This window comes from Dipodomys merriami, unplaced genomic scaffold, assembly GCF_024711535.1.
Source record: "Dipodomys merriami isolate MVZ:Mamm:240054 unplaced genomic scaffold, mDipMer1.0.p SCAF_12, whole genome shotgun sequence".
NCBI classification, from domain to species: domain Eukaryota; kingdom Metazoa; phylum Chordata; class Mammalia; order Rodentia; family Heteromyidae; genus Dipodomys; species Dipodomys merriami.
This window is the reverse complement of record NW_027202493.1, coordinates 14,035,370-14,049,091: the sequence shown is the minus strand read 5'-3', so window position 1 is coordinate 14,049,091 and position 13,722 is coordinate 14,035,370. Positions and strand designations below refer to the sequence as shown.

At 46.9% G+C, this 13,722-nt stretch overlaps 1 protein-coding gene across 4 annotated transcripts in view; it reads right to left on the bottom strand.

Moving 5' to 3' along the window:
- Positions 1-13,022, bottom strand: part of Mfhas1 (multifunctional ROCO family signaling regulator 1) — an 87,804-nt gene extending 74,782 nt beyond the window's left edge. For 2 of the 4 annotated variants that reach the window (XR_011370758.1, XM_070016267.1), the window contains exon 1: positions 9,390-13,016. Coding sequence is in view for 3 of the 4 variants with exons in the window: in XM_070016267.1 (XP_069872368.1) it covers positions 9,390-12,393 (3,004 nt within the window). In the remaining variant the exon portion in view is untranslated. Of the gene's footprint in view, positions 1-9,389 lie in introns of all 4 variants that reach the window. The other 2 variants (XM_070016268.1, XM_070016269.1) reach the window with 1 other exon arrangement.
- Between the last annotated feature and the right edge of the window lie 700 nt (positions 13,023-13,722).

Here is a 13,722-nt window from a genome sequence, read left to right as displayed (position 1 = left end):
ACCTCTGACCCCCAGCTGGCCCTGACCTCCACAGACCTCCACCTCCCTGTAGACCTCACCTCTAGCAGTATGATGGGGAAGGGGACAGGACTGGAGATCTGTTCGCACAGGTCACAAAGCTATGTCCAACCTAACTTGAGATAAAAGACATGGCAGTGGGCAGAAAAACAAAAAAAAGCCAAGAAAAAAATGCCAGCGTGCTCTCAATTACCTCCCAAACCCCAACTTCTCCATCTGAAAATGAAAATGAAAGCAGTTAACACCTATTCTACAGAGTTGCTGCAGGGACCTGATAAGCTCACTTCACACTCTCTGGACCATGATGAAAACAGTGTCACCCAGTCTCATTGTGTTCACAACCTATATATACCCTTAGAAAGTTTGGTAGGATGACAAATGACAAATGCAATAAATAACTTCTACGTAATGAAAACTAAGGATCTTTTTAAAGCAATAATAAAGCTGATAAGTTCAACAACAGCACCAAGTGATTTATACTTTTCTTTTCCATCATCTTTTTTTTTAATGCCCTATTTTCAAAAAGAGGAGGAAGGAAGGAAAGGAGAGGAGAAAGAGAGGGAGGGATGGAGGAAGGGAAGGAAGAAGGAGAGAAAGAAAAAAGGAGGGAGAGAGAAAAAGAAGGAAAGATGAGGCCAACTATATTGGTACACACTTGTAATCCCAGCTACTCAAAGGTAGAGGTAGGAAAATTGGGGTCCCAGGTCTATTTGGGCAAAAGTATGAGACTTCATCTAAAAACAAATCAACAAGCAAAAGGACTAGGGATGCATTCAGGTGGGAGAGTGCTTGCCTCGTAAGCTCAGAGTTCTGAGTTCAATTCTCAGTACTGTAAGAGAAGGAAGGGTAAGAAAGTGAGAAGGGAGTGAAGGCTATTGCTACCACCTCTACTAATCTAAAAGAATATTAATAGCACAGGCTTCATTCTGGGAGTAGGGAGGATCTAAGAAATTCAACTCTTTTATTCTCTCAGCATTTATAGCCTAATAACAGGAAAGCATCTCAACAAAGCATCATTCAACAAAGAAATCTATAAGTATCAGACATATATTTATACTATGACAGCATCCAATTTGAAGTCAATGTTTACACAGCTTTTGGTATTTGGAAATGACTGATGACTTTACCACTTCCAAAATGGTAACAAATCCATAAATATCTGAGCAAGGTCAAGATTCCAAAACAAGAAGTTTTTAATTCCTTTAAGAAGAATAATTCACGAACTGGGCATTCATGGCTTGTTCCTACAGTCCTAACTACTCAAGAAGGCTAAAATATGAAGGATGGAGTTTTGAAGCCAGCCTAGGCAGCAAAGTAAGAGATTCCATCTCCAAAATAACCATCAAAGTACTGACTAAAGGAATGGCTCAAGTGGTAGAGAATCAGCCATGAACAAGAATTTAAGTTACAGTAAGGCCCTGAATTTAAGTTACAGTACCGCCACCAAAAAAACAAAAACAAAACCAAAAACAAAAAGGAAGCAGCTGGGTGCCAGTGGCTCATGCCTTAAATCCTAACTAATGAGGAGGCTGCAATCTGAAGATTGAGGTTCAAAGCCAGCCTGAGCAGGAAAGTCCATAAGACTCTTATCTCCAGTTAACCAGGAAAAAGCCAGAAGTGGAGGTATGGCTCAAGTGGTAGAGTGCCGGCCATGAATGAAAAAAGCTAAGGGGTAGCCCTAAGTAAAACAAAAAAAAAACAAAAAACAAAGAATAGTGCCCAGTCTGTGTTCTAGTCCCAGTACAAAACTAGAACAAGATGAAGCGCAGAAGCATTAAGCACTAGATACATGAAGCAGACCCACCACCCCCAGCCCCACAAAAGCAAAATGGCATCTTCTGAATCACAGCCTCCTAGCCTTTCTCCCAAGTGCCCTTATGCATAGATCTGCACACAGGAAGGAAGTATCTGGAACTTCCTGAGTACTCAGGAGTATGGATCAAGAGGAGGAAAACATTCCAGGCCCCTGGGAAACAACCTTCAGGCTCACAGTGTCCTGCAAATCCATCACCCACACAGGGTACTCTAACCTACCTCATCTAGTCTCCCCCCAAATCCCTACCCCATAGCCCACACTTTATGCATTCTTTGCATTCTTCAAATGTACTGCAAAGGAAAGAAGAAATGTGGGAGATGCTTTTCACTAATTTACTCTTTAAGAAACCAAGCCCCAGGATTTTCAGCTGAGAGATTACACTGAGGAAGGAAAAATGAGAAGAAAATGTTTTCAAGCATTTAATGCCAAAAATAAAATAACTCAAAAAAATGTTCTTTTTTCATCTCCACAAATAAGTCAGCCCTGCTGGCAGTAATATCTGGGAATTGTTAGCCACGCTGCCACCAAGGCATAAGTGAACATGGAATTGTGCTTGTGTCTGCAGCCAGCAAACCTTTCTCCATGAAATCCTTTGGCATAACATTTTGTGGTGTTCTGTGAGCTCATCCAAGATCTAGCTTCTGGAAAGCTACATCACCTAGAAGAAGGCACCACCACTGGTACAATCCACCAATAATATTTTCCTTCTCACCCACATGCGACCTTCACCAGCCACATCTTCATGCTCCTCCTCATCCATTCTTTCCCTTTCAGAGATGTCAGTGTTAATGGGACCTGGCCAGAAAAAAAGAACTCTACAACAGGTGGCTTTGGAAGGAACGGTGATCAATTCCTTAGGGGAGTGAATGCTATGTCAGGAGGCAAAAGACTTGCAGCAACCAGCTTTTACACCCAATTCACCTGACATCCTACTAAACCTGTCCTTTGTCCATCCCCTCTCCTGTTTATAAGAATCAGGAGGTAAAGGTAGAAGGACTGTACATAACAGAAAAATCATGTGGAAAGAAAAATCACATTTTGTTTCACTAAAGTATACCAGCTGGGGGTGATGGTATATGCCTATAGTCCTACCTATTCAGGGGAAGGAAGCATGAAGATTCAAAGCTAGCACTAGACCCTGAAGGCAGAAAAATGCTGAGGATGTGGCTCAGGTAGTAATGCTTTTGCCTATCAAATTTGAGGCCCTGGCACTACTTTCCAGGAACTAAGAAACACTAGAATTTCTTGAGTGCTTTCAAAATATCCATTGTGCACTGAGTCTCCACTGTCCTGTGCCAGGTGCTACCCACAGTACTCTGCCAGCCCATAGAGCATCAGAACGCAGAGCAGAGTGGACGGCTGTCAGGAACAACCATCATACCTTACATACAAGGATTTGTGGATTCTCTGGCTGTCTAACATGCTTGTGAATCACAGGAGGGTCGGAGGGCTTCAGCTTCATAAGTGCTAGAGCAGCCCCTGAGAAACAGGCCAAAATGTACTCATTCTCTTTGCCTGGAGTAAAGGTTGGCAGCCCTGGAGGAAAGTAAAGTCATACCACCCAGAAACCAGTTTTGCAATCACACAACTGAGCCAAGGAGATGTGAGACCTAGCAGGGCTTGTTCCAGGTGACCCTGCCTGGTATATTTCCAGAGAATGCCAACACAAAGCAGCTCTCTGCCCCAGGGCACAGGAACACTAGGCTGTAGGAGACAAAGAAGGCAAAGACAAGGCTACCACTTGCCTAGTACTTGCAAAAAGTAAAACTCAAAGCACTCTAATATATGGACAGTCAGGCCCAGGAAGCTAGGAAAAAATCTCCACTTTCCTACCAGCCTTTCTCCAAGTAAGGGGCTAAAGCCCCTCACTTCTTCCCAAATACAGTGAGAAATAATGGTTTCCCAAGTCTTTCTCTTACCAGGGCACCAAAAAACCAAGTCAAGTGCACCCTATAAATGTCTTTGTATACAAATGAAGTAAATGAATGAGTTAAAATAGGTAAGAGTTCCCACTGGGAAGTGAAGGGAACAGACAAACTATGACAAAAAAAAAAAGTCAATAAATTAAAAAAATAAATTTCTTAGGAAACTCAAAACCATGCAGGGATGAACTTGAGTCTATATTCTAGAACATTCAGAGTCTAAAGAGAAGTCACCTTAAGTACTTAAGATAATATGAATACTAACAGGACCTTCCCAGTCTTTAAATTCTATTCCATGCAGGATTTGTTTCCTCCATTTCATGATGAACGTTTTTATTTTTATATAAAACAAACTCCAAAGGAGTTCAAAGAGACCTGTTTATAGAAATAAAAGCCAAGGGGCATCAATATTAATAAAGCTAAACTGAAAAGATATTGAATAACCTTTGGGAAATTAAAAACAATGACTGATTCAATCCAAACAAGTAGGTCAAGCTCAACTTCCAGTAATTCTAAAATGTGGATATAATAAGGCAAAGATTATGCTCTGCTCCAATGGTCAGAATGAAGGCCCCATTGAAGAACAAGAGGCAAGCAAGGCAAGCACAGGAGAGGAACAAAGCCAGACAATATTATCCTCACAGAACTACCTGAACTTCTGACACAGTATGAGAATAACAATGTGGAAACGATACTCCTCCTGAAGTCCCAACAATCATACAGAAAACATCTTAGAGACTCCCAGAGACTACAAAGCCTCAGGCATGTCTGCCTGCCTAGAGGAAGTTTAGAATCTATTCAAAGAGATATTGTGACCTACAACAAAATACTTGGATTGTTCTCAGACAGATCCACAAGAGTTGCAAGACACCGAAGAGGCAAAAGGCACTTGGTGGAAGATATGGGAAGGCATTTGTATTATGGAGTGAATGAAAGAAAAAAACCTTACAATTAATGTGATTTGCTCATTTGAGTTGCTTTCTCATGATGCTTCAAAATGTCCTTTTCAAGTTGGACTCAGGAAGGCAGACTCCTCCAACTTAAAAACACACGACTGTCCTTCAGTTGTTGAAATGGAATCTCAAAGCCACCAAGTCCCCCTCCAAACTCAGGAGTTGGACTTGACTGTTTTTGGTTTAAATGTCATATTGGGAAGACAGAATAAGAACACAAATGATATTACACAGGAAGAAATGTGCTGTTGGAGTAAGAACTCCATGCCAAGCAAAAACCAGAAAGCAAGCAGGAAGGGCTGGGCACTACTGACTCATGCATATTATCCTAATTACTCAGGAGTCTGAGATCTGGAGGATGGAGGGTCCAAGCCAGCAGGGATGAAAAAGCTAGGTAGACTCTATTTCCAAAATAACCAGCAGAAAGGAGTTGGAGGTATGGTTCAAAGTCTCAGTGCCAGGTACCAGGTGCCAGTGGCTCACCCCTGTAATCCTAGCTACTCAGGAGGCTGAGATCTGAGGATCAAGGTTCAAAACCAGACCTCAGCCTGGAAAGGAAAGTTTTTGAGACTCTTATCTCTAATAAACTACTCAAAAAATCTGGAAGTGGGCTGTGACTCAAGTGGTAGAGTGCTAACCTTGAGCAAAAAAAAGATCAAGGTCAACACTCAGGCCCAGAGTTCAAGCCCCAGGACTAGCAAAAAAAAGCAAGAAAGGAAGAACATCATGGGTTATATAGGCAGAATTCAGTACTAAAAAGCAGTTAAGAGACTTTCATAATAACATATAAATAATATTTTAAGTATTACTGCAGATTTCCTTTCAGTTTCTTAATCCCCTATCAATCAATCCAGCTGTCTTAAATAAGACAATCTGGTCTTCTCTTTGCCAATATTTGCTAATGAACACTGGATAAGGACATTATATTTCCCAGGACATTATATTTCCAAAATTAAAATAAGAGAAAGCCAGCATTACATGCCCTTCATCCACTACATAAATGCAGATCAGAGCCAAACAAAATTTTCAAAAACACTAACTCACTTTAGGTTTAAGTCAGATAGTGATTGTTCATGTTTCAAGATTGACAAAACTCCAAGTCCAGTTTTTTCACCATTCTATATAAAACTGTGACAGCTTACAGAACATGAAGTTTTAAGTTGGAAAAACTAAGTAGCTAGTTTTCTAAATGCAAAAATACTTCATAAAAATACCAAAGGTATCCATGGATTCAAAAGTTTTTGCTTTTAATTATCTAGGAATTTGGTGAATATATTGTAATGTATGTCTAAGGAACTGAACATTCAGTGTGATCACTGTTCCTATACTATCTTCAAGCTTCTATCATTTTAGTTCTTAACCTCTCAGAACTGTAACAATTACTATCAAATGACAGTATCATACACTATGTTTTCCCTTGTCTTCATAATGTTTGGAAACATGAACAATTCTGAGTCCTTTGTAACTTCTAGGGGAAAAAAACCCCACAATCTTAAACAAATAAAAAAGGTAATATATATTTACAGTCTGTATTTTTTTTAGTTGATGATTCATTTCTATTCAACATAGAAGTGTTCACAATTTTTCAACCTCTTTTTTTGTTTTGCACATTCCTCATTTAAAAGGGAAATAGGACCAGTGGGCTGGTGATTCACATCTGTGATCTTAGCTACTCAGGAAGCTGAGATCTGAAGATCACTGTTGAAAGCCAGCTCACAAAGGACATTCTATGAGACACTTACATTCAAATTAGCCATCAAGAGGCTAAAAGTGAAGCTCTGTATCAAGGGGTAGAACACCAGCGTGGAGTGAAAAAGCTAAGGGACAAGGCCCAGGACCTGAGTTCAAGCCCTAGTAAATGGCACCAAAATAATTAATTAATTAAAAATAAAAGACAAATAAGCAAAACAATAACAAGAGGATGGGCTTGTTTCTGCATCTCACATCGTTTATTTGCGGAATTAATGACTGCTAGAAATCAAAAATAAACGAATGAGGTTAGGAAAAAATTCCAACCCCATTGTTTTTTGTTTGTTTTGTTGGTCATGAGGCTTGAACTCTGAGTCTGGGCGCTATCCCTGAGCTCTTCAGCTCAAGGTGAATGCTTTAACACTTGAGCCACAGGGCCACTTCTGGTTTTCTGATGTAATTGAGTTTCATGGACTTTCCTGCCCCTGCTGGCTTCAATCTGCGATCCTCAGATCTCAGCCTCCCGAGTAGCTAGGATTACAGGCATGAGCCACTGGCACCCAAACAGCCTCATTGTTTACTTCTCAAAGTTTTTGTAATTCCTATGCACAAATCTTCACTTGTTCAACAACCTGTGCACTTTTCTTTGTTATTAACATTACTTTATGATTGCACCTTCTCTGGTTTTAGGGAGCTCCCTCAATAACTACCCTTTATGAAAATACTTTATACAGTAACACAAAAAAGTATTTTACTTCCTTCCATGAAGAAAATACAATAGTCAATATAAGATAAACTAGAGTCTAGCAAGTCACCAACTGTGACAAGATACCAGGTGATCACACAGAAAGGATGGCTCAGTTGACTGGTAACTGAATATGGTATCTTCTTTTCAAGCTGAAGATCTAGGGCAGCGGAAAGAGACTACCTTCGGAAATATTGCTATCTAGACCTTTCTGATACTACAAGGAGGTGCATTCTTGTTGGCACTCAGGCCAGGACAAAGATCAGAATGGCAATCGGTCTTCCATTTCATCACCACTTACTTCTCTGGGGATGGGAGACTGAAGTGAAAAACTATTGCTGTAGGGTGTGTACATAGGATTTTTGTAATAATTGCAATAGTATTAAAATATCAGGTATTTAAAGAATTACAAAGGATATGTAAAAAGCAAGTACACAGATGTTTGAGACCTGTTTGAGACTCATGAACCAAGTCCCTCAAAATCCCAGAAAAAAAAAAATGAGACATTAAAAAGAAGAGTAGAGTATATGTCTAGGACAAGCAGAAAAGGTCAAAAGCTATGTACATATGACCATATAAGATGATGTTAAGCAAAATGAACCCCAAGATAGAGACACAAGTGGTTTTTTTCTTTCTTGCTATTGTTTTTAACATTTTTATAATGTATTTTTTGTTTCTTTGGTATGTTCCTCCCCCATGGTATACCCCCTGTTTTCACTATATTTGATTCTGGTGCCCTGCATCTTGTATATACATTTTTCTAATTTGGGGAGGGGAAGGGAAAAAACAAAAAGCTTAACTAGGGATACAGGTTGACCCATTGTAACAATGAGATGTACAAGACATTATGTTGAAAATGAACTTTACAACTTCAGGTATGGCAGGGGGAAAGGAGGAGTTGGGGAGGTGAGGAGGGAAGGGAGGGTAGGGGATAAACAAAGGAGGGGGTTAACAATGCTCCATAGGAAATGTACTCATTACCTTACTCATGTAACTGTAACCCCTCTGTACAGTATCTTTACAATAATATATATACATAATAAAAAAGAACAGTAGTTGCTAGGGTAGGAAAAAGGGGAATAAACTGGTAGGGTATAGAGAATTAGGACAGAAAATTAGTGTCATCCCATATATGACACTACAATGATAGACACTTAACATTATTCATTTTCCAAACAGAACACACAACACAGAGTGAACTAAGGTGAACAACAAACTCTGAGCGGTAACATGATAATGCTTTGGAACAAATGAACCTCACCGGTGCAAGGTGCTGATAATGAGACAGATTGTGAATGTAAGCAAGCAAGAGAACATATGGAAAAAATCTCCATACTTTGTGTTTAGTTTTGCTGCAAACTTAAAATTGCTCTAAAAAGAAAAAAAAAAGTCTTCAAAAATGTCTCAGACAACTAGTCCTGGAATTCTCCCACCTGCTGAAAGAGGAAGAAAAAAATCTGTTGGAAAACTTTCACTAGGAGATTCTTGTCAGTGTCTGACGAGTCAGACTCTTATAAACCACTGCCAGAAAGCCTCATCTCTTAACATTTCCCAAGAAATAAATCTTAAGCTAAAGCTTAAAATTGCCAGGAAATACCCCAAGAGACTCCCCTCTGAGACTTCAGTGATGTCTCTCTCCAGTGCCCTGGAGTATGCTGGCTCAAACAGCAATCTCAGGATTTAGTTATGCATTAGTCTGAAATGTCTGTCTTTATTCATCTATCACTCATCCTCAATTACACAACATTCTTCTCTGGAATTTCTTAGGAAAACAAAGCCACAACCCACTTGATGATTACAATCTAACTTTAAACAAAAGAATATAACCAAAGACACTTACAAGTCAGACTCCTTTCCATGGACAAAATAAAACTAATACGAACAAAAATCAAGGCTCAGCAAGTGACTAATGTCACACATGTCCCAGCTTCTGTTCAACCACCTGAAATTTTCTTGCACAAAAATATGGCAGAATTGGAGAGAAAAGACTGAAAATGTTCAGATTTTGTAAGTCTAAGTCTTCTTATGAGAAGATGACACATGAGTAGAATGTATTTCATATTTCTTAGGTACTGTTTGTGATTGGCTTGCCTCCAAACCTCCCTACATTTACCTTGAAAAGATTTCCTGGGGAAGCTGTGAAATAAACATTTTTTGCCAAATGAGGAATAAATGTCTCAAAGAAAAGAAAAAAAAAAGCAACTTGAAACACACCACAGCAGAACCAAGCAATTCTCTGCACTTACCTGGAAAAGCATGTGGATTGGGCGACCCTCTCTTAAGGCACTTAGAACAGAGAATGTGCACGGTGTAGTGCAGTCCAGGCCATTCCTGAAGTAGAACATTCAGTTCCTCTACCAAAGGGGTGATGGCTTGCCAGGCGGTCCATATATTTGGTAATGATGCATGGCTGGCAATGGAGAGGGTGTCTGGTTGCAGGACCCCCTTGGCAGGTCTGTAACTCACCACCACCGGAACTTTCCCTCTGTATGCAAAGATCTGAAACTTCCCATCGGATCTGTGTACCACATGGCTGTTGATCTGGACACTGTAGCGTGCAAACAACCCAGGTGGAAAGGTAAAGGGAAAACTATATTCAATCTGCAATTGCTCAGCCACAAAAGACTGCCCAGCTAGGTTGGTCCCATTAATCCAGGCCTCTGCGTGAGGTACTTCATTCTGCACATAGCACGGGAACTTGTACCAAGCTGTGGATCCATTCAAAGGCTTGCCCTTCGGCTTGTTGAGGCAATAACAGAGTCCCATCTTCTCCAGCAGACCCAGTAGCAGCTGCAAGTCCTGTTGGGCCTGGACATGAGGCTTAAGCAGCAATCGAATGACATGGGCTGGTAGGAGCCCATGCAACAGAAAGCCTTCCACATAATGATGGAGTTGAGTGGCCCGGAGCAGATCCTGGCTCACAGTGGGTAGAGTCATCACAGGGGAGCTTTCTCCATCACCTTCACCTTCTCCACTGGTCCCCAGGAGCAGTTTATGCAGCAACAAGGAAGCATCCCTCTGAAAGAAGACATTGAGGATGTCGATGAGGCGGGTGAGGTTGTGGAAGACGTGCTCTTTGAGGGCAGGGCTATCTTCAAAGTAGAGCAGCTTGCCGCTCTCATGCAGGTAGGAAAGGGCACTCTGCAGTCGATCCTCGGTCAGCCCTGCCTGCAGTCCCAGGCGCGCTGAGTCCCACCAGCTCAGCCACAGGCGCTGTGCCTGAGGGGGCTGGAAATGCAACTCTTCCAGCACCTGCCAGGATCGAGGCAGGACCCTATGTAAGTTCGGGAAGATTTCTCGGTGCTCAGCCACGGACAGCAGCTTGTCCCGAAGACGTTGCAATTGACGGGGATCCCTACAGCTCACAGGCAACACTGGAGAGAGGATCTGCAGCCGGTGGTTGAGCAAGTATTGGAAGTGAGCCTTACGCCGCCTCAGGTTCTTGTCCGAAACCCCATAATAGGCAGCATGGGGGCTGGCAGAGCGCAGCTCGAAGTCCCGCGCCAGGGCCTCATCCACCACTTGGGCCAGCCGACTGAGGCCTTCGGCATTATGCTTCTCCTGCAGGGCAATCTGACGGTGAATATCCAAGCACTTCTCCTCCAGCTCCCGCTCTCCGCACAGGTCAGCGTGTGTGCCCACTATGCACACCACCGCATGAGGCACCCTGGCCCCTACCCGATGCAAGAAGGAGCCCACGGTGGTGGGAAAGCAGCGTGGCTCGTACGTGGCCAAATTGACCACCAGCACATTCAGGGCCCCTGGGGAAAGGAAGAAGGGCTGGATCACCTCATAGCTTTCATCCCCAGCTAGGTCATACACGATGAACCGCAGGCCGCGGGAGGCATCTGCTGTCCAGCTGGTCACCTCGATGCCCTTGTTCCCAGGGGGAGGAGAAGGTGGGTAGCTCTTCTCCTTGTCCCCTCCTCCTTGGCTGCCCTCCATTCTCTCCTCTGTGAGACAGTGTCGGAGCAAGGTCTTTCCTGCGGCCTTCTGGCCCATCAGGAGCAGCTTGAGGCGAGGCTGCACGGCTGGCTGGGAATGAGCCAGCTCCTTCTGGTAGGCTGCAATGTAGGGGATCCCCTTCATGCAGACCTCGTAGGGGGGCTGGATCAGTGGATTGTCCTTAATCTTCCACAAGCCCACTCGAGAGAGCTGGCCAAAGTTATCAGGCAGCACAGCGATCTGGTTCCCTTGCAACACCAGCTCCTCCAAGCCGGTCAGCTCCACAATGGAGTCCGGCAGGTAACGGATGCGGTTATTATCCAGCCACAAGGTGAGAAGCCGGCTCAGCCCGGAGATCAGGGATGGCACTGAGGTGAGCTGGTTGCGACTAAGGTAGAGCTCCTCCAGACCAGCCAGGGGCAGCAGCGCGGCAGGGAACTCTTCAAAGAGGTTGGACGAGAGGTTGAGCATTTTGAGTCTTTGCAGGCGGCTGAACTGGGCTGGCAGAGCCTGCAGCCCGTTGTTGTCTAACATGAGGCTTTCCAAACTGGCCAGCTCGCAAAAGCCGTTGGGCAAGGTGCCAAGCTCGGCTCCGCTCAGCCAGAGGATCTTGAGGCCATGCAGGTTACTGATATCCTCAGGTAGGCCTCGCAGTCGGTTGCTGGACACGTCCAGCTCCTCCAGGGCGGCCAGCTGCAGCAGCTGCGGGGGGAAGGCAGTGAGCTGATTGTGGTCCACGTCGAGGGTGCGCAGGCGGTAGAGGCAGGAGAAGGAGTCCGGCAGGTGCGCCAGCCGGTTGAAGCTGACATCTAGCTCCTCCAGGTGGACGAGGGCGCCCAGCGGGGCAGGCAGGGCGGGCAGCTGATTGTGGCTCAGGTTGAGCTTGCGCAGCTCCCTCAGGGCGCTCACCACCTCGGCGCCCAGGGTGGTCAGCCGGTTGTGGCTCACGTCCAGCTCGGTGAGGTGGTGGCCCAGCTCGGCCACCGCCGGGGGCAGCCGGACGAAACGGTTCCGGCGCAGGACCAGAACGCGCAAGCTACCCAGAGCCAACCCCAACCCGTCAGGCACCTCCTCCAGCCCGTTGTTCCCCAGGTTCAGCACCTCAATGTCCCCGATGTTGGCCGGCAGCACGAGCTGGGGAGCGTCGGGCGAGTCGAGCTGATCGGCTGCGGCTCCGGCTCCCGGGCAGCCCCCGGCCACGGTGAGGGTGAGCTGGCGCAGGTTGCTCCGCAGCTTCCTGGCGCGCAGGGCGGCGTCCCGCCACAGCCTCGCCGTCTTCAGGTTGCCACAGTCCTTCCCGGCCATGGCGGGACCCGGGCCCGACACCCTCACGCGGGCGCGAGGGCCCGCAGCTGCATGCCGGGCTGTGAACCGGCCGGCGCCCGTCTCTCCCCGGCCCTCTCGTTCCCGCGGCTCCCGGGCCCCCCACCCCTGGGCGGCGGGGAGCTGTGGGTCCTAGCGCAGCCAGCGGCCAGGCGCCCGCAGCTGGGGGGCGGCGGCGTCGCGAGCAGCTCTGGGGGGCGCCCAGCACGCGGCGTGGAGGGGGGCTTCGGCCGGCGCGGGGTGCGGCTCGCATGCTCCGTCCTCCCGGGCCATGGGCGCGGCGCTCCGGGGGCCCGCGGGGCCGCCGCCCGCCGCCGCGCCGCGGAGGATGCCTGCTCCTCCGCCTGCTGCGCCTCCGGCTCCGCCCGCCTCGCGCGGCGCCTCGCTCGCCTCACTCCGGCCCCGCTATCCTCGCAGCCGCGGCCCCGCGGCCGGCAGCGTCGTCACCTCCGCGAGCTCCGGGAGGAGGGCGGCGCTGGGCTCCGCGGCGGGCATGCTGCGGGCGCAGGGCCGGGGCGCCGCGGCGGAACCTCCCGGTCTCCGTCTCCCCGGAGCTCGGGCGGGAGCGCGACCGCCGCGTCCCCGGCGCGGAGAGGGCGCGATCGGGAAGCGGCAGCGCCGCCACGTGACCGGCGGAGGCGCCGCGTGTTCCCGGCACCGCCCCGGGAGGGGGAGGGCGGGAGCCCGGAGCGAGCGCCTGGGTGCCGGGCTGGGGGCGCCAGACCCGGGACGCTCGGGTGGAGTGCGCCGTGCCCCTCGCGGGGAGGGGGAGGCGTCCCGGAGGCTGGTCTGGGGTTTCCAGGGCTCTCCCGGGTGGGTTCGCCGGCGTCTGGCTCTTTGTTGGCGCTCCTGTCTCCAAGGATCCCCACCCCAACATAGGGGATTCACTGGCTTCCCTTATTCTATACCTGCTTTCCCTTCCAAACACCTTACATTCATCCACACCGTAATGGAACAGGCAAGATTCGGGGACTGGGTTCCTTGCTAGACGCTTAGGATGGTAGGATGATTAAACAAAGACGGGGGGGGGGAGGGGGAAGCAGGCTACCACCATTCATTGGTTTGGTAAATGTTTATTGCCCACCTATTATGTCCCCGACCCCCAGCGTAAGCTCTGAGGAGGCACTTCCCTGGCCTAATGTGGATGGCAGAGGTGGGGGGCAATGCAAGGTGTTTGATCTTGGGGTATCCCTTTATCTTCACAGCCACAGTGTGAAACAAATACCACTGCCCTCTTAGTGTAGTACCTGTTGTTCTGTAGGCTCAAGAAAATGACAGCTGGTTTCATGCAAACGCTACTCCCTTCGGAGG